Raw genomic sequence first — 26898 nt, 5'->3', positions numbered from 1 at the left:
CGGGTTTCTTTCACAATGTGTATTATCTGAAACTTTTGTTTGTGCTAATTTTCCATTGCTTCTCAAAGTTGTTTATGAGTTCAATTGCCGCCTTGGTCTTGTCGGCTAGTAGCGGCTTTGATGGTCCCGGTTGGCATATTATTTGGGTGACATCGTCAGCGTATGTGATGTATTCTCCATGTTGGGGTTGGGGCAGGTCAGCTGTGTATATGTTGAATGGAGTGGGAGAGAGACAGCTTCCTTGTGGTACTCCACTTTTCAGTTCTATTACGTCACCCAAGTAGCTGCCGATATTAAGCCTAGCAGTTCTGTTGTCTATAAAGCTGTAGAGAGTAGCAGTAAATCTCTCAGGAAGTCCTAGTTCAGATATCTTATATTTAGGCCTGTGTGCCACACTTTGTCAAGGCTTTCGAAACGTCTCTAAGCACTATATTACACTGATCTTTTTCGACACTGCGTTGGCTATATGCTGGTAGATCAGGGCTATAGCTGTATGGGCCCCTCTGCTATATGCTGGTAGATCAGGGCTATAGCTGTATGGGCCCCTGCGGTTTCTAAACCCATGCTGCCTGGTGTTGTACTTCCCTTCCTCTTCCATGTACTTCACAAGTCTCTGAGTGATTATTTTTTCAAATATTTTACGTGGTACTTCGAGGAGGGAGATTGGCCTGTAATTTTCAGTTCGGGTTGGGGGTTCACCTGGCTTGGGGATTAATCTTATTGTGGCATTCTTGAAGTATGTGGGGAATAGGCCAGATGCAAGAGCTGCATTTACTATACATGTGTATTGATGGAGTGCAATCACTGGTAGGTTGGATAATACCATCTTCTTTATCTTTTTTTATCTTTAATAAAATACAATATAAATATAATACATCAATTTTACAAGGCAGGCGATGAGTCACAATAACGTGGCTGAAGTATGTTGACCAGACCACACACTAGAAATTGAAGGGACGACGACGTTTCGGTCCGCCCTGGACCATTCACAATCGACTTGAGAATGGTCCAGGACGGACCGAAATGTCGTCGTCCCTTCAATTTCTAGTGTGTGGTCTGGTCAACTTACAAGGCAATACTACATTACATATACAGGAGTATAATTCTCAGTAAACAAGTGTTTCATTATCACAGAACATGAACTTTAAACCCCTAAATGTTATACTTATTTTTCTTGACATGATTGACAATATTGGAGATTATATTTATTATCGTTCATGAATGTTTCTATGGTGCTAATCCATGTATTTAACTCAGTGTTTATGCATGATGTTTCCTTTCCATTGAAGTCTGTGACACTGATTTTCCTGTGCACTGCTTTGAACGCTTCCCAGTCAGTTTTGGGTATTTGAAGTCTTGGTGGTGAGGGTTTCTGAATGGGGTTAGTTGATAGCGTCATTACTATTGGTAGGTGGTCGCTTGTGCTCACAGGGCCCCTTTCTATGCGGGTGTTTAGGAAGAGGTGGTTGTTTGACAGTATTGTGTCTGGTTTACCACTGTGGCCTTGTCTGACGTAGGTTGGGAAGTCTGGGCCCAGTGGGTTAGATTTCTCTCTCTCTCTCTCTCTCTGGCTCTCTCTCTCTCTGGCTCTCTCTCTCTCTGGCTCTCTCTCTCTCTGGCTCTGCTCTCTCTCTCTCTGGCTCTCTCTCTCTCTCTCTCTGGCTCTCTCTCTCTCTCTCTGGCTCTCTCTCTCTCTCTGGCTCTCTCTCTCTCTCTCTCTGGCTCTCTCTCTCTCTGGCTCTCTCTCTCTGGCTCTCTCTCTCTCTCTCTCTGGCTCTCTCTCTCTCTCTCTCTGGCTCTCTCTGGCTCTCTCTCTCTCTCTCTCTGGCTCTCTCTCTCTCTGGCTCCTCTCTCTCTCTCTCTCTGGCTCTCTCTCTCTCTGGCTCTCTCTCTCTCTGGCTCTCTCTCTCTCTGGCTCTCTCTCTCTCTGGCTCTCTCTCTCTCTCTCTCTCTCTCTCTCTCTCTCTCTCTCTCTCTCTCGCTCTCTCTCTCTCTCGTCTCTCTCTCTCTCTCTCTCTCTGGCTCTCTCTCTCTCTGGCTCTCTCTCTCTCTGGCTCTCTCTCTCTCTGGCTCTCTCTCTGGCTCTCTCTCTCTCTCTCTCTCTCTCTCTCTCTCTCTCTCTCTCTCTCTCTCTTCTCTCTCTCTCTCTCTCTCTCTCTCTCTCTCTCTCTCTCTGTCTCTCTCTCTCTCTCTGTCTCTCTCTCTCTCTCTCTCTGTCTCTCTCTCTCTCTCTGGCTCTCTCTCCCCCCCTCCCTCCCTCCTTCCCTCTTTCACCTCTGCATGTATTGTCATTCACGGTGGCAAGTCTCCAAGTGTATGCGGGACTCTGGCCACATTACCTAGGGGCCCCAAACCCGCCCCGGACAGTCCAGCCCCCGGTCCCGCCCCGCCACGCCCCCGCCTCCGCCACGCCCCTGCCTCCGCCACGCCCCTGCCTCCGCCTCCGCCACGCCCCGCCCCCACCCCGCCCCGCCCCCACCCCGGACAGCCCCGCCCCCACCCCGGACAGCCCCGCCCCCACCCCGGACAGCCCCGCCCCCGCCACGCCCCCGCCCCCGTCCCAAAACAGAAAACGGGACAGTACGTCACTTACGCCAGCCGTTTCCATTTTCTAGTACGACCATTCTTGGCCGTAGGTAACGCGTACGAGCGAAATGCGACGCTCTTTGTAAGGCAGGTCCATACTCCAGAGGTCCAGTACTCCTGGGGGTGTTGATGGCGGGGCTGGTGGGGTGTAGGGGGCGGGACTGGTGGGGTGTAGAGGGCGGGGCTGGTGGGGTGTAGAGGGCGGGGCTGGTGGGGTGTAGAGGGCGGGGCTGGTGTGGTGTAGGGGGCGGGGCAGGTGGGGTGTAGAGGGCGGGGGCTGGTGGGGTGTAGGGGGCGGGGCTGGTGTTGTGTAGGGGGCGGGGCTGGTGGGGTGTAGAGGGCGGGGCTGGGGTGGGTGTAGAGGGCGGGGGGGGGGCTGGTGGAGTGTAGAGACCTACAACCCCCCCCCCCCACACCCCCCCGCCCCCTCAAAGACCCTCCTTCCATTACCGAGATGAGACAGACTCGCCCCACAATAGTAGGCAAGAGGACTGTGATTACCCCCTCCTTGCCCCCTCCTTGCCCCCTCCTTGCCCCCTCCTCTACCCCTCTCCTGCGCCTCCACACCGCCCCTGTCCCTCCACGCCCAGTGATTGTCACATGCTATCTTCTAGACAATGCACCATAGCACTGTACCTTGTTCTCTACTCTGTACCTCAACATTATACTGCACTGTACCACAGTGTGGCTCTGCTGCACCGTGCCTTACATGGTACCGGGTACCTCCGCACCGTTTTCCTTCTCTTAGTAGTTGTACCACATCTCCCCATGTACCCCTACTCCCTACCCCACTTATACAGTATGACCGCACTCTGTACCCCCCAGACAGTGTACCTCCATACTGTACATCCTTCTTGACCATTATACACTGTACCGTCCTCATTTCGCTCATTGTGGAGCGTACCAAGTGAGAAACACCTTAACTGGGATAGTGGCTCCCCCTACTGTCTGTACCCTACTGTACCTGCACCCCTTAGTGTAGGGTACATATACCGGTCGTGTGTACCCTACACTACCTGTACCCTGGTGTGTGTACGGTACACAATGACTGGCCTTGGGAACAAGTATTTCCTATGGGGAAAAGTACCTTTCAATATGCATATTATTCACTTATTATTATTATTATTATTATTATTATTATTATTATTATTATTATTATTATTATTATTATTCACAGGGAAATCACACTATACATATCAGTGGAATAGCAATTGGAGCTCTGAGGCGATTCGAACCTGCGACCAAGACTATGCCAGCCGCTCACCTTACCACTATACCACCCTGACTTGTATTACCAGGATTCCATTGAAGCCTCTGCAGGTGTGGAGGCTTCCGCAGGTGTGGAGGCTTCCGCAGGTGTGGAGGCTTCCGCAGGTGTGGAGGCTTCCGCAGGTGTGGAGGCTTCCGATGAAGAGCAGCCCGGGTGCTTGTGGTTGTAGATCAAACTTGGACTGACTTTAGTTCGAGCCTCCAGACTTCCAGTGGGTTCTGGATAATCTCGGGGGTGTGTATAACTTTGTTTAACAAGTCATGGTGGTGCGGAGGTAAGGTGAGCGGCTGGCTGGCCAGTGCCTTTTTGGTCGCGAGTTCGAGCCGCCTCACATGTCCAGCTGATTTTCTAATTATTATTATCATGGCTGAAACGGGTTTGGGAGGACAGATGGGTATAGGGGTATGGGCACCTGCCCTACGAGAGAGGAGGGGGGGGTAGGGGGTGCTGGTGCCCCCTCTACACGAGTAAGTTGTGTACCCACTAGCAAGCACACTTTGCATAAGTGAACACTTTGCACTACTGCTACAGCCACACTTCCGCGTGTAGCCCACTCTGTAGGCGGACACCTCGCCTACTATAACATCGTGTCAGCGAGGCGGACAGCCCGCCTGCTATCATAACATCGTGTCAGCAAGGCGGACAGCCCGCCTGCTATCATAATATGGTGTCAGGACGAGCAGGTGTGGTGTGTGTGGGGCCATTGATGTGTATGGGACCATTCTCCATGGTATGTGGGGAACAATTGTACTTTGACACCTGCGTGATGGGGTTCTGGGTGTGGGTGTCACAAATCCAGGCTTGGCCTGTGAGAGTTTGGTTCACCAGGCTGTTGCTTGGGGCGGCCCGCAGGATCACATATCCACCACAGCCCGGTTGGTCCGGAACTCCGTGAAGAAAACTATCTTGTTTCCTCTTGAAGATGTCTTCGGTTGTTCCGGCAATATTACTTATGCTCGCTGGGAGGACGTTGAATAACCGCGGACCTCTGATGTTTATACAGTGTTCTCTGATTGTGCCTATGGCACCTCTGCTCTTCACTGGTTCTATTCTGCATTTTCTTCCATATCGTTCACCTCCAGTACGTTGTTATTTTACTGTGTAGATTTGGGACTTGGCCCTCCAGTATTTTCCATGTGTATATTATTTGATATCTCTCTCGTCTCCTTTCTAGTGAGTACATTTGGAGAGCTTTGAGACGATCCCAATAATTTAGGTGTTTTATCGCGTCTATGCGTGCCGTATATGTTCTGTATTCCCTCTATTTCAGCAATCTCTCCTACTCTGAAAGGGGGAAGTGAGTACTGAGCAGTACTCAAGACGGGACAACACAAGTGACTTGAAGAGTACAACCATTGTGATGGGATCCTTGGATTTGAAAGTTCTCGTAATCCATCCTATCATTTTTCTGGCTGTCGCAATATTTGCTTGGTTATGCTCCCTAAACGTTAGGTCGTCAGACATCATTATTCCCAAATCCTTTACATGCTGTTTTCCTACTATGGGCAGATTTGATTGTGTTTTGTACCCTGTATTATGTTTAAGGGTCTCATTCTTACCGTACCTGAGTACCTGGAATTTATCACTGTTAAACATCATATTGTTGTATGCTGCCAAGTAGAGAACTTTATATCTGCTTGTAGTTTTTCAATGTCTTCAACAGAGGTAATTTTCATGCTGATTTTTGTGTCATCTGCAAAGGATGATACGAAGCTGTGACTTATATTTTTTCTCCATATGATATAAGAATTAGGAAAAACAGTGGTGCAAGAACTGTACCTTGAGGTACAAAGGTTTTAACTGCGCTTGGACTCTATTTTATATGATTGACTGCTACCCTTTGTGTTCTGTTCGACAGAAAACTGAGTATCCAGCGTCCTACTTTACCAGTTATTCCCATTGACCTCATTTTGTGCGCTATCACGCCATGTTCACATTTATCGAATGACTTTGCAAAGTCTGTGTATACCACATCTGCATTAAGTTTTTCTTCAAATATCTCTGTGATTTTGACGTAATGGTCAAGTAGCTGTGAGTGGCATGATCTTCCCGGTCTAAATCCATGTTGGCCTGGATTGTGGAGGGTCATTGGTTTCCAAAAATTAATGACCTGACTACTGATCACCTTCTCAAATACTTTTATTATGTGGGACGTTAGGGCAACTGGTCTATAATTCTTTGCCAATGCTTTGCTCCCTCCCTTGTGTAGAGGGGCTATGTCTGCTGCTTTAAGTGCATCTGGTATCTCCCCCGTGTCCAAGCTCTTCCTCCACACTATACTGAGTGCCTGTGCTACCGGCACTTTGCAGTTCTTTATTAATATTGAATTCCATGAGTCTGGACCCGGGGCCGAGTGCATGGGCATGTTGTCAATTTATCTTTCAAAATCTGCCACGCTCGTGTTGATATCAGTTATATTTACAGTGATTTGGATATCAGGCATAAAGAAGTTGTCCGGATCTTCCACTTTCATGGTGTTTATCGGAGTGCTAAACATGTCCTCCTCCTGCTTTTTTAGGATTTCACTGATTTTTTTGTGGTGATCTGATTTGTATGTGGTGTGTAGAGGACCATTTTATGTGGTGTGCGCACTGGAAATTTTTTAGAGGAAGGCAGAAACAGAGTAGAACATATAAGAGAGAGGAACAGGCAGATAGAACCATTGCAGGATGACGGAGGGGAAGTGAGATACCCACAAGACTGGAGTACAAGTCATCAACAAGCACACAGGTACTCCACCACACAACACCCACGAACCACAACTCCCCCGGGACCTGGGTGGAGATGAGGGAGAACTACCAAAGCCCACCACAAGTGACACGCAATATGGGAAATCAATCATATTTGCAGACTTACAAGGTCTAAAATCAAAATCAAGAAATAAATTGAAGTTCATAAATGCCATTCTTATAGAATCGAACTCAATATTTGGTGGATTTACAGAAACCCACACAAAAGACCACATGGATAGTGAAATCTGGATCCCAAATTATAATCTATATAGATGTGACAGAGTAATTAGGTCAAGTGGAGGAGTAGGTCTGTATATTAAAGAGGAACTGGCATGCACAAAGCTCCTGAACTCGACCAATGAGGTGGTAGAGGTATTTGGAATCAAGGTAGACAATATAAATCTAATTATTATTTTAATACACAAACCGCCAGATGCAACAGTTGAGGAATTCACCGAGCAGATCTTCAAAATAGAGAATATCCTTGATAACCAAGCAAACCCAGTACCAGATATTATCTTCCTTGGAGACTTCAATCTACCCAGTTTACAATGGAGAATAGTAAACAATAACATTATAGCAGGAAATCAACTTGGAAATAACAACCACAGATCAGAGAACTACTGAGATTGTGACAAATTCTCGCTCAGTCAGCAGATTACAGAACCAACTAGGAACGAGAACACTCTGGACCTGATATTCACGAACAATGATGAGCTAATCAGACACATTACTGTCTCAGACACTATGTACTCGGACCACAAGCTCATTGAAGTACAAACTAACATTAATAACGGTAGTAGGCCCAAGAGAAACAACAAGCGAGAAGGGTTATTCAATAAATTCAATTTTAATAATAAGAGGATAGACTGGGAGAAAATAAACAGGGAACTCACAAACATTCAATGGGAAAATGTTCTAAGAAATAAAAATCCTACACAAGAAAATCCTACAGTCCAAAGTAGAAAGAGAACGCGGACGACGTTTCAAAAAAAGAAGAAATTTAACGGAAATGCTTAAGCAGACACAACTTTCCCTACAAAGAAGGAATAATTTAAACAGGGAGATTGAAGAAATTGAACAGAGACTGAAGCATTCCTATCAGACTGAAGAAAGGCAACTAGAACAGAAAGCAATTCAAGAAATAAAGAAAAACCTAAAATATTTCTTCACAAATGCTAAATCAAAAGCAAAAACCACTGCCAGTATTGGACCTATTGGTACTAGATAAGGTTCATACATGGAGGATGACGAAGAAATTAGTGAAATCCTAAAAAAAGCAGTATGAGGACATGTTTAGCACTCCGATAACCAGCATGAAAGTGGAAGATCTGGATAACTTCTTTATGCGTGATATCCAAACCCCTGTAAATATAACTGATATCAACACGAGCGTGGCAGATTTTGAAGGAGAAATTTACAACATGCTCATGCACTCAGCCCCGGGTCCAGACTCATGGAATTCAATATTTATAATTAAATGCAAAGTGCCATTAGCACAGGCACTCTGTATAGTGTTGTAACACCCATGACCTCCCCCCCCCCTTAGAGTTCACACCCAGGGAAGCCTTCTCCAAGAGGTCAGCCCAGATGACCTCCGGTTTATCTTTTATGTTGATTAAAAAAAATTCCTGGGTTAGTCTTAGTCAGCATAGTTTCAAGTATGTAATATTTCATGCAAGGGAATTAGACTCAAGATTCTTATGTGTAAACATCCTTGGATCTCCCCCTTTTGGCCAGGTCAGAGGTCAGTCACACACGTAATTAATAACTCCTCTCTTGAAGAGTGTATGGTGAATGTCAAACAAGCTTATTGATATATTTTTTAAGTGTTTGTGCACGTGTGACCGATCTTTTACATTCTTGGGGCAGGTAGCAACAGCAGATCTCCCCCTCCCCCCTGTGGGGGTTGTATATAGAGGTCCTGTAGGGTCTTAGGAAGAACAGAGTGCCGGACACCGGGGCCCAGAGAGGGCTGTGAAGAACATCTCAGCCAGGGAGAGACAGGTCTTAAGGTAATGTGTGTGATCTCTGAGGTTTTGTTCCATGTCCAAATTTCTTAAATTTTTTGCCTGTGTTAGAGTAGGATTTATAAGTGGTGATTGACATAATTTTGGTCTCAATAAACTCATGTTAAATTTTCCGTCTGTGTCAATTGTTGAATCCTCTTAGCCTTTTGGATATAGTGGCTGACAACCGTTTTCATAATTAATGACAGTCATAGAAAGTACTCTCCAAGTCAAGCAATGTTTCTTGCCTCGTTGCTTGATATAGTCTCAATGGTCAAAGGCAGATGGTGGCAGCGTATTTCATCCTGTGTAGCATTTCCTTATTGGCAGTGTACCTTTTGGTTCCGGTGTAACCATCATATGTCAGCTCACATTACCGTGTTTCATAACAGTGTTACCAAGTGCAACCGATGGGGAAGTGTTACTCAGGATAAGTAGTGTTTACATTATTAGTTTAGTGTTCCTTTATAGTGGTGTTCCATTATAGTGGTGCATTATAGAGTGGTGGTACAATAGAGCGGTGTTACAGTGTGGAGGAAGAGCTTGGACACGGGGGAGATACCAGATGCACTTAAAGTAGCAGACATTGCCCCTCTACACAAGGGTGGTAGCAAAGTATTGGCAAAGAATTATAGACCAGTTGCACTAACGTCCCACATAATAAAAGTATTTGAGAGAGTGATCAGGAATCAGGTCACTAGTTTCATGGAGACCAATGACCTTCACAACCCAGGCTAACATGGATTTAGAGTGTAACACCACTATAATGGAACACCACTATAATGGATACTAAACTAATAATGTAAACACTACTTATCCTGAGTAACACTTCCCAATCGGTTGCACTTGGTAACACTGTTATGAGCTGACATATGATGGTTACACCGGAACTAAAAAGTACACTGCCAACAAGGAAATGCTAACACAGGATGAAATACGCTGCCACCATCTGCCTTTGACCATTGAGACTATATCAAGCAACGAGGCAAGAAACTTTGCTTGACTTGGAGAGTACTTTCTATGACTGTCATTAATTATGAAAACGGTTGTCAGTCACTATATCCAAAAGGCTAAGAGGATTCAACAATTTACACAGACGGGAAATTTAACATGAGTTTATTGAGACCAAAATTATGTCAATCACCACTTATAAATCCTACTCTAACACTGGCAAAAAGTTAAGAAATTTGGACATGGAACAAAACCTCAGAGCTCACACACATTACCTTAAGACCTCTGTCTCTCCCTGGCTGAGATGTTCTTCACAGCTCTCTCTGGACCCCGGTGTCCGGAACTCTGTTCTTAACTAAGTCCCTACAGGACCTCTATATACAACCCCCACAGGGGGGAGGGGGAAGATCTGCTGTTGCTACCCACCAAGAATGTAAGAGATCGGACACACGTGTACAAACACTCAAGAAATATTTAAATAAGCTTGTTTGACATTCACCATACACTCTTCAAGAGAGGAGTTATTAATTACGTGTGTGACTGACCTCTGACCTGGCCAAAAGGGGGAGATCCATGGATGTTTACACATAAGAATCTGGGGTCTAATTCCCTTGCAATGTTTGACCAGAGTATCATGAAATATTACATACTTGAAACTATGCTGACTAAGGCTAACCCAGGAATTTTTTTAATCAACATACAAGATAATCCGGAGGTCATCTGGGCTGACCTCTTGAAGACGGCTTCCCTGGGTGTGAACTCTAAACGGGGGGGAGGTCATGGGTGTTACAAGAGCGGGAAGATCATGCCTCTCACAGCTACTTGACCACTACAACAAAGTCACTGAGGCATTAGAGGAAAAACAGAATGCAGATGTGGTATACACAAACTTTGCAAAGGCATTCGATAAATGTGACCATGGAGTGATAGCACACAAAAACGAGTTCAATGGGAATAACTGGTAAAGTAGGACGCTGGATAGTGAGTTTTCTGTCGAACAGAACACAGAGTAACGGTCAACCATATAAAATCGAGTCCAAGTGCAGTTAAAAGCTCTGTACCTCAGGGTACAGTCCTTGCACCACTGCTGTTCCTTATTCTCATATCAGATATAGACTCAAATACAAGTCACAGCTTCGTATCTTCCTTTGCAGATGACACAAAAATCAGCATGGAAATTACCTCTGATGAAGACATTGAAAAACTGCAAGCAGATATTAATAAAGTTTTCGACTGGGCAGCAGAAAATAACATTGTTTAACATTGATAAATTCCAGGTACTCAGGTACGGTAAAAATGAGGACCTTAAACAAAATACAGGGCACAAAACACAATCAAATTTGCCCATAGTAGGAAAACAACATGTAAAGAATTTGGGAATAATGATGTCTGATGACCTAACGTTTAGGGAGCATAACCAAGCAAATATTGCGTCAGCCAGAAAAATGATAGGATGGATTACGAGAACTTTCAAATCCAGGGATCCCATCACAATGGTTGTACTCTTCAAGTCACTTGTGTTGTCCCGTCTCGAGTACTGCTCAGTACTCACTTTCCCCTTCAGGGCAGGAGAGATTGCTGAAATAGAGGGAATACAAAGAACATATACGGCACGCATAGACGCGATAAAGCACCTAAATTATTGGGATCGTATCAAAGCTCTCCAAATGTACTCACTAGAAAAGAGATGAGAGAGATACCAAATAATATACACGTGGAAAATACTGGAGGGCCAGGTCCCTAATCTACACAGTAAAATAACAACGTACTGGAGTGAACGATATGGAAGAAAATGCAGAATAGAACCAGTGAAGAGCAGAGGTGCCATAGGCATACTCAGAGAACACTGTATAAACATCAGAGGTCCGCGGTTGTTCAATATCCTCCCAGCGAGTATAAGAAATATTGCCGGAACAACCGTGGACATCTAGATAGTTTTCACAAAGGAGTGCAGGACCAACCGGGCTGTGGTGGGTATGTGGGCCTGCGGGCCGCTCCAAGCAACAGCCTGGTGGACCAAACTTTCATAAGTCACGGCCGGGCTTGGGGAGTAGAACTACTCCCAGAACCCCATCAAGCAGGTATGTGGTGTGTGGGGGGGGGGGGACCAATGTATGTGGTGATGAGGGGGGGAGGGGGGTTGCTGTGAGGGGCAGACGACCCTCAGACGAGATGCTGGTGACCCCCACCCATTAAATATTTGTTGGTGAAGGTGACCTCGGATTGGGTAACTCGTGACTTCCATTTTTAGGGGAGCTGAGTGGAGGGGGGGGGGAGTGTCTCCCTACCTGTCACCTTACCCCCCTCCCTCGCCTCTCCCCCCATCCCCCCCCCCTTTTATCTACCTGATTGACAGTAATCTCCCACTTCTCGAGCCTGGCTTCAGGCCGGGCTCGGGGAGTAGAAGGACTCTCGAAACCCTCTCCAGGTATAGACCCCATACCTGTCTCATGTCCTTTCACCCCCCCCCCTCCTACTCCCAAAAGGTAGATGTGTTTAACCTTTCGAGGGCACCAGTGACCTTGTGACAACACCTGCCTCCCCAACACCTGCCTCCCAACACCTGTGTGTTCACATCTGTACCCTCCCACCTGTTCCCATCTGTTCACTGCCACCTGTGTGTTCACATCTGTACCCTCCCACCTGTTCACAACTGTTCACTGCCACCTGTGTGTTCACATCTGTACCCTCCCACCTGTTCACAACTGTTCACTGCCACCTGTGTGTTCACATCTGTACCTGGGAAGTGTTCCATCTTCCCAGTAAGCTGCTGCTGGCCCCCACGACTCAGAACACGTGTGTACGAATACTGTCACAACCAGTTGATTGACAGTTCGGAGGCGGGACCAGAGAGCCAAAGCTCAACCCCGCAAGGTGAGTACCTGTCCTGGATGAGGCGGGCCGAGCGTAGTGGGACCCATCCTGTGGGCCTCCAAGTGTGCCTCCACCTTTGGGCCAACCACACTTGTCTGGGTTTCACATGAGGTGGTCCTCCATGAGGTGGACCTCCATGAAGTGGTCCTCCATGAGGTGGTCCTCCATGAGCTGGACCTCAATGAGGTGGACCACCTCATGAGGACATACGATTAGATCCTCTCAATGTTTGCTGATGATGGAAAAATTATGAGGAGGATTAAGACGGAGGAAGATAGTATGAGGCTATAAGATGACCTACACAAACTGAAGGAATGGTCCAACAAATGGTTGCTAAAGTTCAACCCGAGTATATAATGTACGGTAATGAAACTAGGCGGTGGAAGCAGGAGGTCAGACACAGGATACAGAATAGGAGATGAAGTCCTTCGTGAAACAGACAGAGAGAAAGATCTAGGAGTTGATATCACGCCAAACCTGTCTCCTGAAGCCCACATAAAAAGAATAACGTCTGCGGCATATGCGAGGCTGGCTAACATCAGAACAGCCTTCAGGAACCTGTGTAAGGAATCATTCAGAATCTTGTACACCACATATGTAAGACCAATCCTGGAGTATGCATCCTCAGCATGGAGCCCGTTCATTGTCAAGCACAAGACGAAGCTAGAAAAAGTTCAGAGGTATGTCACTAGGCTAGTTCCAGAACTAAGATGCATGAGTTACGAGGAAAGGCTGTGGATAATGCACCTCACGACACTGGAAGACAGAAGAGCTAGGGGAGACATGATCACCACATACAAAATTCCCAGGGGAATTGAGAGGGTAGACAAGGATGGATTATTTAACACGAGTGGTACGCGAATAAGGGGACACAGGTGGAGACTTGAGTACGCAAATGAGCCACAGAGACGTTAGAAGGAACTTTTTCAGTGTCAGAGTAGTTAACGGATGGAATGCATTAGGCAGTGATGTGGTGGAGGCTGACTCCATACACAGTTTCAAATGTAGATATGATAGAGCCCAATAGGTTCAGGAACCTGTACACCAGTTGATTGACAGTTGAGAGGCGGGACAAAAGAGCCAGAGCGGAACCCCCGCAAGCACAACTAGGTGAGTACACACTGAATTACAGGTAACTTACCTGGAACTTACCTGTCGAGGGGCTCTACAGGTAGAGTTCCTCTACCTCCTCAGAGCCCGGCCTGGGACAACAGAAGTGTACGACACTTAGTCAATAGTAGTTGTACTCGATACACAAATAGACGGTGTGTGGTGGTGTAATGGGGTGTCCCTGACCTCTACACCTGTGGTAGTGGGTGTCCCTGGCCTCTACACCCGTGGTAGTGAGTGTCCCTGGCCTCTACACCCGTGGTAGTGGGTGTCCCTTACCTCTACACCCGTGGTAGTGGGTGTCCCTGACCTCTACACCCGTGGTAGTGGGTGTCCCTGACCTCTACACCCGTGGTAGTGGGTGTCCCTGGCCTCTACACCCGTGGTAGTGGGCGTCCCTGGCCTCTACACCCGTGGTAGTGGGTATCCCTGGCCTCTACACCCGTGGTAGTGGGTGTCCCTGGCCTCTACACCCGTGGTAGTGGGTGTCCCTGGCCTCTACACCCGTGGTAGTGGGTGTCCCTGGCCTCTACACCCGTGGTAGTGGGCGTCCCTAGCCTCTACACCCGTGGTAGTGGGTGTCCCTGGCCTCTACACCCGTGGTAGTGGGCGTCCCTGGCCTCTACACCCGTGGTAGTGGGTGTCCCTGGCCTCTACACCCGTGGTAGTGGGCGTCCCTAGCCTCTACACCCGTGGTAGTGGGTGTCCCTGGCCTCTACACCCGTGGTAGTGGGTGTCCCTGGCCTCTACACCCGTGGTAGTGGGTGTCCCTGGCCTCTACACCCGTGGTAGTGGGTGTCCCTGGCCTCTACACCCGTGGTAGTGAGTGTCCCTGGCCTCTACACCCGTGGTAGTAAGTGTCCCTGGCCTCTACACCCGTGGTAGTGGGTGTCCCTGGCCTCTACACTCGTGGTAGTGGGTGTCCCTGGCCTCTACACCCGTGGTAGTGGGCGTCCCTAGCCTCTACACCCGTGGTAGTGGGTGTCCCTGGCCTCTACACCCGTGGTAGTGGGTGTCCCTGACCTCTACACCCGTGGTAGTGGGTGTCCCTTGCCTCTACACCCGTGGTAGTGGGCGTCCCTGGCCTCTACACCCGTGGTAGTGGGTGTCCCTGGCCTCTACACCCGTGGTAGTGGGTGTCCCTGGCCTCTACACCCGTGGTAGTGGGTGTCCCTGGCCTCTACACCCGTTTTAGTGAGTGTCCCTGGCCTCTACACCCGTGGTAGTAAGTGTCCCTGGCCTCTACACCCGTGGTAGTGGGTGTCCCTGGCCTCTACACTCGTGGTAGTGGGTGTCCCTGGCCTCTACACCCGTGGTAGGGGATGTGACGGGGAAGGGGGTCCTCTCCCGTCTACTGTCCCACTACTTGTCGTGAAAACAGTGTAATGACGGAACTTCTAAAACAGCTGATGCATACTTCGGTTGTGGCTGACACACGTGCACACAATCCACGATTGTGGATTGTAGGGAACCATGGTGTTGATTGTGGGGTCATTTAGTTGATTGTAGGGGTCATGGTGTGGATTGTGGGGTCGAGGTGTGGCTTGTGACGTTCGTAGTCTGAATTAGAGTATAAAATGCACTCAACATTCCCGCTGGCTGTGAGTGACAATTGTGACCGCGGGCGCTGGTCGTCTAGTCTTCCGGGGGAAACAAACCTAAACACCTTTAAGGTGTGACAGTAATACCTCATAAGGTCAGTTGCAATTTTGTCAATGCGTTTGTACGAGTTGAGTATAGAGGCTTAGGTTTAGGCAGGCAGGCAAGTAAGCTGGCAGGCAGGCAGGCAGGCGTGCAAGCAGGCAAACGTTCTATACCTTAGGGTACAGTCCTTGCACCGCTGCTTTTCCTTATTCTCGTATCAGATATAGACAAAAATACAAGTCAGAGCTTCGTATCATCCTTTGCAGATGACACAAAAATAAGTATGAAAATTACCTCGGTTGAAGACATTGAAAAACTCCAAGCTGATATTAATAAAGTTTTCGACTGGGCAGCAGAAAATAACATGATGTTTAACAGTGATAAATTCCAGGTACTCAGGTACGGTAAAAATGAGGACCTTAAACATAATACAGGGTACAAAACACAATCAAATGTACCCATAGTAGGAAAACAGCATGTAAATGGTTTGGGAATAGTGATGTCTGACGACCTAACGTTTAGGGAGCATAACCAAGCAAATATTGCGTCAGCCAGAAAAATGATCGGATGGATTACGAGAACTTTCAAATCCAGGGATCCCATCATAATGGTCGTACTCTTCAAGTCACTTGTGTTGTCCCGTCTCGAGTACTGCCCAGTACTCACTTCCCCCTTCAGGGCAGGAGAGATTGCTGAAATAGAGGGAATACAGAGAATATATACGGCACACACAGACTCGATAAAGCACCTAAATTATTGGGATCGTCTCAAAGCTCTCCAAATGTACTCACTAGAAAGAAGACGAGAGAGATATCAAATAAGATACACGTGGAAGATACTGGAGGGCCAAGTACCAAATTTACACAGTAAAATAACAACGTACTGGAGTGAACGATATGGAAGAAAATGCAGAATAGAACCAGTGAAGAGCAGAGGTGCCATAGGCACAATCAGAGAACACTGTATAAACATCAGAGGTCCGCGGTTGTTCAATATCCTCCCAGCGAGCATAAGAAATATTGCCGGAACAACCGTGGACATCTTCAAGAAGAAACTAGATAGTTTCTTCCAAGGAGTGCCAGACCAACCGGGCTGTGGTGGGTATGTGGGCCTGCGGGGCCGCTCCAAGCAACAGCCTGGTGGACCAAACTCTCACAAGTCAAGCCTGGCCTCGGGCTGGGCTTGGGGAGTAGAAGAACTCCCAGAACCCCATCAACCAGGTACGAGAACCCTACCAGAGAGGAGGTGGGTTACCACTGAGGACCCCTCCAGAGGTAGGGACAGAAAGCGAAGATAACGAAGCAAGACAGTGACATATTGACGGCTGTACAGCTGGATATCGAGCTGGACGGAGCGCTTACTGCTATCTGCGATAACCATCACTTCAAGTTTCCTTGTACAGATACGTAATTCTCACGGCAGACACCATCCTCCGCTGGCAACTCAATATTTGACATGAATTTCTACGTTTGTTTACCTGTGCATAAAACTATTTGTGTACATAGACGTAGGGGAGGTAAGGTGGGTTGAGTTCTTATGTAGGCCTCGGTAAGAGTTGTTGTTTAGATCATCTGCTTGTTAGTAAGCCTCGTCTTGTTGAAACCAGTGACGGTGATTAATTTCGAAGAGAACCTATTGTGTGTAGAGGGTGGTTGGTTGGCGGCCTGTGTACTCACCTGTGCTCGTGAGTACACAGGTACTCACCTGTGCTCGTGAGTACACAGGTACTCACCTGTGTAGAAGAGTACACAGGCTGGCATCACTCAAGCTTGGCCATAAGCTTAGCTTAGGACCAGGCTTGAATGACCTACACCTGGCTGTTCAACCACTCTCCTCATTTGAACTACATGTGGTTGACGGGAGTAGTGCCTTCGTGTCCGGGGTCCCAAGAGCGCTTCTGCTCTTGCTCACTTAGGTGTATTGTCAAGGTTCTAAATCGGCTCCGTCCTTCCAGGTGTTGGCTAGTTTGTAGGTGGTGTGGCGGGTCCTCGTAGCTCATGCCTCACCACGACGGGGCTTTCACATTTGTGTTTGTGGCAACACGCTGTACTCTTGTGATGGATATCTTTGTTTGTTTTATGTGTGTGTGTGTGTGTGTGTGTGTGTGTGTGTGTGTGTGTGTGTGTGTGTGTGTGTGTGTGTGTGTGTGTGTGTGCGTGTGCGTGCATGCGTGAGTGTTTAATTTCGGTGCGTCCGTCCCACCTGCCCACATTAATGTCCCACATAATAAAAGTATTTGAGAGAGTGATCAGGAGTCAGGTGACTAGATTTATGGAGACCAATGACCTCCACAATCCAGGCCTACATGGATTTCGAGCGGGAAGATCGTGCCTCTCACAGCTACTTGACCACTACGACAAAATCACTGAGGCATTAGAAGAAAAACAAAATGCAGATGTTATAACTGGTAAAGTAGGACGCTGGATACTCAATTTCCTGTCGAACAGAACACAGAGTAACAGTCAACGATATCAAATCGAGTCCAAGTGCAGTTAAAACCTCTGTACCTCAAGGTACAGTCCTTGCACCACTGCTGTTCCTTATTCTCATGTCAGATATAAACAAAAATACAAGTCACAGCTTCGTGTCATCCTTTGCAGATGACACAAAAATCAGCATGAAAATTACCTCGGCTGAAGAAATTGAAAAACTTCAAGCAGATATTAATAAAGTTTTCGACTGAGCAGCAGAAAATAAAATGATGTTTAACAGTAATAAATTCCAGGTACTCAGGTAAGGGAAAAATGAGGACCTTAAACATAATACAGGGTACAAAACACAATCGAATTTGCCCATAGTAGGAAAACAGCATGTCAAGGATTTGGGAATAATGATGTCCGACGACCTAACGTTTAGGGAGCATAACCAAGCAAATATTGCGTCAGCCAGAAAAATGATAAGATGGATTACGAGAACTTTCAAATCCAGGGATCCCATCACAATGGTTGTAATCTTCAAGTCACTTGTGCTGTCCCGTCTTGAGTACTGCTCAGTACTCACTTCCCCCTTCAGTGCAGGAGAGATTGCTGAAATAGAGGGAATACAGAGAACATATACGGCACGCATAGACGAGATAAAGCACCTAAATTATTGGGATCGTCTCAGAGCTCTCCAAATGTACTCTCTAGAAAGGAGACAAGAGAGATACCAAATAATATACACATGGAAAATACTGGAGGGCCAGGTCCCAAATCTACACAGTAAAATAACAACGTACTGGAGTGAACGATATGGAAGAAAATGCAGAATAGAACCAGTGAAGAGCAGAGGTGCCATAGGCACAATCGGAGAACACTGTATAAACATCAGAGGTTCGCGGTTGTTCAACGTCCTCCCAGCGAGCAAAAGAAATATTGCCGGAACAACCGTGGACATCTTCAAGAGGAAACTAGATTGTTTCCTCCAAGGAGTGCCGGACCAACCGGGCTGTGGTGGGTATGTGGGCCTGCGGGCCGCTCCAAGCAACAGCCTGGTGGACCAAACTCTCATAAGTCAAGCCTGGCCTCGGGCTGGGCTTGGGGGAGTAGAAGAACTCCCAGAAACCCATCAACCAGGTATCAACCAGTATGAGTGTGCGCGTGACCGTTTGAGTGTGTTGGTGCAGGAAAGAGCAAGAGAAAAGTGCGAATACAGAGCCATTTGTCCGGTATCTTGAGCAAGGGGGGCGGGGGACATATCTGCTTACAATGCACCTCTGGGTTACCTTGAGCCACTCATTTGTTTTACTAGTATCAGCTGGCCAGATAGTGCCAGTGGCTGTGGCACTTCCTGGTGTAGGGAGGGGGGGAGGGGAGAACCAAGCCAATGATAAGAGTTGGGGGGGGGGAGATAGGGGAAGGTCAAGGCCCCTCCTGCTTCAAAAAGGGGCCATCAGGGGTTCTGGAGGACTTGAGAAGCGTAGATTTTTTTGCCCTGGGTCTTACTATACTGTGTAGGTGAGAGTGGTGTAAGTTGTTGACCTCGTGTGTTGTGATGACCCGTTGGTTGTGGTCATGTCTCTTTGTTTGTGGTCATCAATTGTTTGTGTGTAGAGCAGCTACCCTCAATATTTGTGTGACAAGCTCTGCACCTTCCCCACCACCCTTCTACACCTTCCCCACCACCCTTCTACACCTTCCCCACCACCCTTCTACACCTTCCCCCACCACCCTTCTACACCTTCCCCACCACCCTTCTACACCTTCCCCATCACCCTTCTACACCTTCCCCACCACCCTTCTACACCTTCCCCCACCACCCTTCTACACCTTCCCCACCACCCTTCTACACCTTCCCCCACCACCCTTCTACACCTTCCCCATCACCCTTCTACACCTTCCCCACCACCCTTCTACACCTTCCCCATCACCCTTCTACACCTTCCCCACCACCCTTCTACACCTTCCCCATCACCCTTCTACACCTTCCCCACCACCCTTCTACACCTTCCCCATCACCCTTCTACACCTTCCCCACCACCCTTCTACACCTTCCCCCACCACCCTTCTACACCTTCCCCATCACCCTTCTACACCTTCCCCACCACCCTTCTACACCTTCCCCATCACCCTTCTACACCTTCCCCACCACCCTTCTACACCTTCCCCACCACCCTTCTACACCTTCCCCACCACCCTTCTACACCTTCCCCCACCACCCTTCTACACCTTCCCCCACCACCCTTCTACACCTTCCCCCACCACCCTTCTACACCTTCCCCATGACCCTTCTACACCTTCCCCATGACCCTTCTACACCTTCCCCATCACCCTTCTACACCTTCCCCACCACCCTTCTACACCTTCCCCACCACCCTTCTACACCTTCCCCATGACCCTTCTACACCTTCCCCATGACCCTTCTACACCTTCCCCATCACCCTTCTACACCTTCCCCACCACCCTTCTACACCTTCCCCATGACCCTTCTACACCTTCCCCATGACCCTTCTACACCTTCCCCATCACCCTTCTACACCTTCCCCATCACCCTTCTACACCTTCCCCACCACCCTTCTACACCTTCCCCACCACCCTTCTACACCTTCCCCACCACCCTTCTACACCTTCCCCATCACCCTTCTACACCTTCCCCACCACCCTTCTACACCTTCCCCACCACCCTTCTACACCTTCCCCACCACCCTTCTACACCTTCCCCACCACCCTTCTACACCTTCCCCACCACCCTTCTACACCTTCCCCATCACCCTTCTACACCTTCCCCATCACCCTTCTACACCTTCCCCATCACCCTTCTACACCTTCCCCATCACCCTTCTACACCTTCCCCACCACCCTTCTACACCTTCCCCACCACCCTTCTACACCTTCCCCACCACCCTTCTACACCTTCCCCATCACCCTTCTACACCTTCCCCATCACCCTTCTACACCTTCCCCATCACCCTTCTACACCTTCCCCACCACCCTTCTACACCTTCCCCACCACCCTTCTACACCTTCCCCTTCACCCTTCTACACCTTCCCCCACCACCCTTCTACACCTTCCCCACCACCCTTCTACACCTTCCCCATCACCCTTCTACACCTTCCCCACCACCCTTCTACACCTCCCCCATCACCCTTCTACACCTTCCCCATCACCCTTCTACACCTTCCACATCACCCTTCTACACCTTCCCCATCACCCTTCTACACCTTCCCCACTCCCCCCTTCTACACCTTCCCCACTCCCCCCTTCTACACCTTCCCCACTCCCCCCTTCTACACCTTCCCCACTCCCCCCTTCTACACCTTCCCCACTCCCCCCTTCTACACCTTCCCCACTCCCCCCTTCTACACCTTCCCCACTCTCCCCTTCTACACCTTTCCCGTCCCCCTTCTACACCTTTCCCATCCCCCTTCTACACCTTCCCAATTCCCCCTTCTACACCTTCCCCACCTCCCCCTTCTACACCTTCCCCACCTCCCTTCTACACCTTCCCCACCACCCTTCTACACCTTCCCCACCACCCTTCTACACCTTCCCCACCTCCTCCTTCTACACCTTCCCCAATTCCCCCTTCTACACCTTCCCCAATTCCCCCTTCTACACCTTCCCCAATTCCCCCTTCTACACCTTCCCCAATTCCCCCTTCTAAACCTTCCCCACTTCCCCCTTCTACACCTTCCCCACTTCCCCCTTCTACACCTTCCCCACTTCCCCCTTCTACACCTTCCCCACCTCCCCCTTCTACACCTTCCCCACCTCCCCCTTCTACACCTTCCCCACCTCCCCCTTCTACACCTTCCCCACCTCCCCCTTCTACATCTTCCCCACCTCCCCCTTCTACACCTTCCCCACCTCCCCCTTCTACACCTTCCCCACCTCCCCCTTCTACACCTTCCCCACCTCCCCCTTCTACACCTTCCCCACCTCCCCCTTCTACACCTTCCCCACCTCCCCCTTCTACACCTTCCCCACCTCCCCCTTCTACACCTTCCCCACCTCCCCCTTCTACACCTTCCCCACCTCCCCCTTCTACACCTTCCCCACCTCCCCCTTCTACACCTTCCCCACCTCCCCCTTCTACACCTTCCCCACCTCCCCCTTCTACACCTTCCCCACCTCCCCCTTCTACACCTTCCCCACCTCCCCCTTCTACACCTTCCCCACCTCCCCCTTCTACACCTTCCCCACCTCCCCCTTCTACACCTTTCCCACCTCCCCCTTCTACACCTTTCCCACCTCCCCCTTCTACACCTTTCCCACCTCCTCCTTCTACACCTTCCCCACCTCCTCCTTCTACACCTTCCCCACCTCCTCCTTCTACACCTTCCCCACCTCCTCCTTCTACACCTTCCCCACCTCCTCCTTCTACACCTTCCCCACCTCCTCCTTCTACACCTTCCCCACCTCCTCCTTCTACACCTTCCCCACCTCCTCCTTCTACACCTTCCCCACCTCCTTCTACACCTTCCCCACCTCCTCCTTCTACACCTTCCCCACCTCCTCCTTCTACACCTTCCCCACCTCCTCCTTCTACACCTTCCCCACCTCCTCCTTGTACACCTTCCCCACCTCCTCCTTGTACACCTTCCCCACCTCCTCCTTGTACACCTTCCCCACCTCCTCCTTGTACACCTTCCCCACCTCCTCCTTGTACACCTTCCCCACCTCCTCCTTGTACACCTTCCCCACCTCCTCCTTGTACACCTTCCCCACCTCCTCCTTGTACACCTTCCCCACCTCCTCCTTGTACACCTTCCCCACCTCCTCCTTGTACACCTTCCCCACCTCCTCCTTGTACACCTTCCCCACCTCCTCCTTGTACACCTTCCCCACCTCCTCCTTGTACACCTTCCCCACCTCCTCCTTGTACACCTTCCCCACCTCCTCCTTGTACACCTTCCCCACCTCCTCCTTGTACACCTTCCCCACCTCCTCCTTGTACACCTTCCCCACCTCCTCCTTCTACACCTTCCCCACCATCCTATTCCTCTATAGACATTCATTCCTGTGTACCAACCCCACCCGTGTACCAACCCCACCATTCCTGTGCACCAACCCCACCCGTGTACCAACCCCACCATTCCTGTGCACCAAACCCACCCGTGTACCAACCCCACCCGTGTACCAACCCCACCATTCCTGTGCACCAACCCCACCCGTGTACCAACCCCACCACTCCTGTGCACCAACCCCACCCGTGCACCAACCCCGCCCGTGTACCAACCCCACCATTCCTGTGCACCAAACCCACCCGTGTACCAACCCCACCCGTGCACCAACCCCACCCGTGTACCAACCCCACCATTCCTGTGCACCAACCCCAACCGTGCACCAACCCCACCCGTGCACCAACCTCACCATTCCTGTACACCAACCCCACCCGTGTACCAACCCCACCATTCTTGTGCACCAACCCCACCCGTGTACCAACCCCACCCGTGCACCAACCCCACCCGTGTACCAACCCCACCATTCCTGTGTACCAACCCCACCCGTGTACCAACCCCACCATTCCTGTGCACCAACCCCACCCGTGTACCAACCCCACCATTCCTGTGCACCAAACCCACCCGTGCACCAACCCCACCCGTGTACCAACCCCACCATTCCTGTGCACCAACCCCACCCGTGCACCAACCCCACCCGTGCACCAACCTCACCATTCCTGTGCACCAACCTCACCATTCCTGTGCACCAACCCCACCCGTGTACCAACCCCACCATTCCTGTGCACCAACTCCACCATTCCTGTGCACCAACCCCACCCGTGCACCAACCCCACCCGTGCACCAACCTCACCATTCCTGTGCACCAACCTCACCATTCCTGTGCACCAACCCCACCCGTGTACCAACCCCACCATTCCTGTGCACCAACCCCACCCGTGTACCAACCCCACCATTCCTGTGCACCAAACCCACCCGTGCACCAACCCCACCCGTGTACCAACCCCACCATTCCTGTGCACCAACCCCACCCGTGCACCAACCCCACCCGTGCACCAACCCCACCCGTGCACCAACCCCACCCGTGCACCAACCCTACCCGTGCACCAACCCCACCCGTGTACCAACCCCACCATTCCTGTGCACCAAACCCACCCGTGCACCAACCCCACCCGTGTACCAACCCCACCATTCCTGTGCACCAACCCCACCCGTGCACCAACCCCACCCGTGCACCAACCCCACCCGTGCACCAACCCCACCCGTGCACCAACCCCACCCGTGTACCAACCCCACCATTCCTGTGCACCAACCCCACCCGTGTACCAACCCCACCCGTGCACCAATCCCACCCGTGTACCAACCCCACCCGTGCACCAATCCCACCCGTGTACCAACCCCACCCGTGCACCAACCCCACCATTCCTGTGCACCTACCCCACCCGTGTACCAACCCCACCCGTGCACCAACCCCACCCGTGCACCAACTCCACCCGTGTACCAACCCCACTATTCCTGTGCACCAACCCCACCCGTGCACCAACCCCACCCGTGTACCAACCCCACCCGTGCACCAACCCCACCCGTGTACCAACCCCACCATTCCTGTGCACCAACCCCACCCGTGCACCAACCTCACCCGTGCACCAACCCCACTATTCCTGTGCACCATCCCCACCCGTGCACCAACCCCACCTGTGCACCAACCCCACCATTCCTGTGCACCCACCTCACCCGTGCACCAACCCCACCTGTGCACCAACCCCACCCGTGCACCAACCCCACCCGTGCACCAACCCCACCATTCCTGTGCACCAACCCCACCATTCCTGTGCACCAACCCCACCCGTGTACCAACCCCACCCGTGTACCAACCCTACCCGTGTACCAACCCCACCATTCCTGTGCACCAACCCCACCCGTGTACCAACCCTACCCGTGTACCAACCCCACCATTCCTGTGTACCAACCCCACCCGTGTACCAACCCTACCCGTGTACCAACCCCACCATTCCTGTGCACCAACCCCACCCGTGTACCAACCCCACCATTCCTGTGCACCAACCCCACCCGTGTACCAACCCCACCATTCCTGTGCACCAACCCACCCGTGCACCAACCCCACCATTCCTGTGCACCAACCCCACCCGTGTACCAACCCCACCATTCCTGTGTACCAACCCCACCCGTGCACCAACCCCACCCGTGCACCAACCCCACCCGTGCACCAACCCCACTATTCCTGTGCACCAACCCCACCCGTGTACCAACCCCACCATTCCTGTGCACCAACCCCACCCGTGTACCAACCCCACCCGTGCACCAACTCCACCCGTGCACCAACTCCACCCGTGCACCAACTCCACCCGTGCACCAACCCCACCCGTGCACCAACCCCACCCGTGTACAACCCCACCATTCCCGTGCACCAACCCCACCATTCCTGTGCACCAACCCCACCTGTGTACCAACCCCACCCGTGTACCAACCCCACCCGTGTACCAACCCCACCCGTGCACCAACCCCACCCGTGCACCAACTCCACCCGTGCACCAACTCCACCCGTGCACCAACCCCACCCGTGCACCAACCCCACCATTCCTGTGCACCAACCCCACCTGTGTACCAACCCCACCCGTGTACAACCCCACCATTCCCGTGCACCAACCCCACCCGTGCACCAACCCCACCCGTGCACCAACCCCACCATTCCTGTGTACCCACCCCACCCGTGTACCAACCCCACCCGTGTACCAACCCCACCATTCCTGTGTACCAACCCCACCCTGTGCACCAACCCCACCATTCCTGTGTACCAACCCCACCCGTGCACCAACCCCACCCGTGCACCAACCCCACCCGTGCACCAACCCCACCCGTGCTCCAGAGCATGGGGGGAGTGTAGTAATAATGTGAGTAGAAGCAGGTTTAGCAGTACAGAATCTGAAGTTGGTTCGTTTCCGTCCCCAGATTCAGCAGCACTATTATCCTTGCCAACACCCGTCGCCTCACAGTAGGCACCAGGAACAGAGAACGTCCGCCCATTACAACGTTTACAACTCCGCAATAACTCCAGAAAACGTACCAATTATGTTCCCAGTAAGTTGTCCTTCTAACCCGCTGATTTATGTATGAGATCGCTCCACCACAACTCTCCTGAAGCATGTATGAAGATCTTGCTGTTGCTGTTTCTGCTGCTGCTGCTGCTGTTTCTGCTGCTGCTGGCTTTCAGAAGTTGACGCCGGCGGGCAAGTCAGCGTTGTGCCGAAGCCACAAGCTTTGTTATATATCCGCCTTCATCTGTTAGCTACTTGGAGTTTGGCTTCTGTACCATTAGTACGTGTCTCCATTCTTGCTATGTGGAGCGATGCTCCCGACCGCTATATTGAGCACACCCTGCTAGCACACCCTGCTAGCACACCTTGCTAGCACACCCTGCTAGCACACCCTGCTAGCACACCTTGCTAGCACACACACTGCTGGCCAGCGCTTGACACATCACTGACCACAGCATATATTGACTCATCTCTGTTAAACCTCACCCCGACACATCTCTCAGTATTAAACCCCACCCTTACACCTCTCTGTTAAACCTCACATGACATATCTCTGTTAAACCTCACCCCGACACATCTCTGTGAACCTCACATGACACATCTCTGTTAAACCTCACCCCGACACATCTCTCAGCCACCATAAATATCGCTAATTTGTCTCATAAAGACATCGCTTTAACTCAGTATTAACTTGCCATTCTTACCCTATAAGTGACATCTCGAGGATATCATCCCATACTTAAAAAGTGTTTTTTTAACAATCACCAACACACCAATGTGAACCTTTTGGCTTTTTTTTTGCAAAATGTCTCATCACTTTAAAGTAGTCTAAAAAAAAAAAAATCCTTCCAATTTCGGGCTGTTGTGCATTTCCTCATTCATGTGCTGCTGTTTTGTGTTATATATTGTGTTCATTCTCCATACCTAGTGCTTTTGTGTGTGTCCTGATGAGCCTCTCAAGACTGGTAGAGATTTTGTAGTCCTTAACGGCATCTCTACTGACCACCCACCAAACACACACCGAAACTACGACGTTGGTACAACGTTCGAGCAAGTTTTAACACCTCCTAACCAGTTATAACAACCAATATAGCAAGTTGTAACAACGTTCTAATACGTCATAAACACGTTAAGCCAAGATGTAACAACTTTATTTCAAGTTGTAACAAGCGGAAAATAGAGACAGTTTCGGTTTGTGTTTCCAGGGCAGATCTTTGATATAAATACAGTATTGCATTATATAAAAGCAAGACTTTTATATATATATATATATAGCATCGTCTTGAA

At 50.2% G+C, this 26898-nt stretch overlaps 2 protein-coding genes across 2 annotated transcripts in view; one reads left to right on the top strand and one right to left on the bottom strand.

Moving 5' to 3' along the window:
• The window catches only part of LOC123763716 (muscleblind-like protein 1), a 274770-nt gene that overhangs the window by 174932 nt on the left and 72940 nt on the right, over positions 1 to 26898 (top strand). Inside the window, exon 3 of the mRNA XM_069304185.1 lies at positions 25482 to 25654. Coding sequence (XP_069160286.1) covers positions 25646 to 25654 — 9 coding nt within the window. The 5' untranslated portion in view covers positions 25482 to 25645. The remainder of the gene's footprint in view (positions 1 to 25481; positions 25655 to 26898) is intronic.
• LOC138352015 (uncharacterized) lies at positions 22140 to 25600 on the bottom strand. The gene is made up of 2 exons (XM_069304187.1): positions 25568 to 25600; positions 22140 to 22571 (listed from the first exon to the last, which is right to left on the bottom strand). Exons 1-2 carry the CDS (start codon positions 25598 to 25600, stop codon positions 22140 to 22142), a joined length of 465 nt encoding a protein of 154 aa, XP_069160288.1.

This window comes from Procambarus clarkii, chromosome 52, assembly GCF_040958095.1.
Source record: "Procambarus clarkii isolate CNS0578487 chromosome 52, FALCON_Pclarkii_2.0, whole genome shotgun sequence".
NCBI classification, from domain to species: Eukaryota; Metazoa; Arthropoda; class Malacostraca; order Decapoda; family Cambaridae; genus Procambarus; species Procambarus clarkii.
Note: the sequence above shows the minus strand (reverse complement) of the source record. Positions and strands in the feature narration are given on the sequence as shown.

Bases quoted from the DNA above. Each gene is read 5' to 3' on its own strand.
- LOC138352015 (XM_069304187.1), bottom strand. From the start codon at position 25,600: ATGGGCGGACGTTCTCTGTTCCTGGTGCCTACT. The intron at 22,572-25,567 runs GTGAGGCGACGG...GGGAAGGTGTAG, and splicing joins CTCTGTTCCTGGTGCCTACT to AAGGAGGAGGTGGGGAAGGT.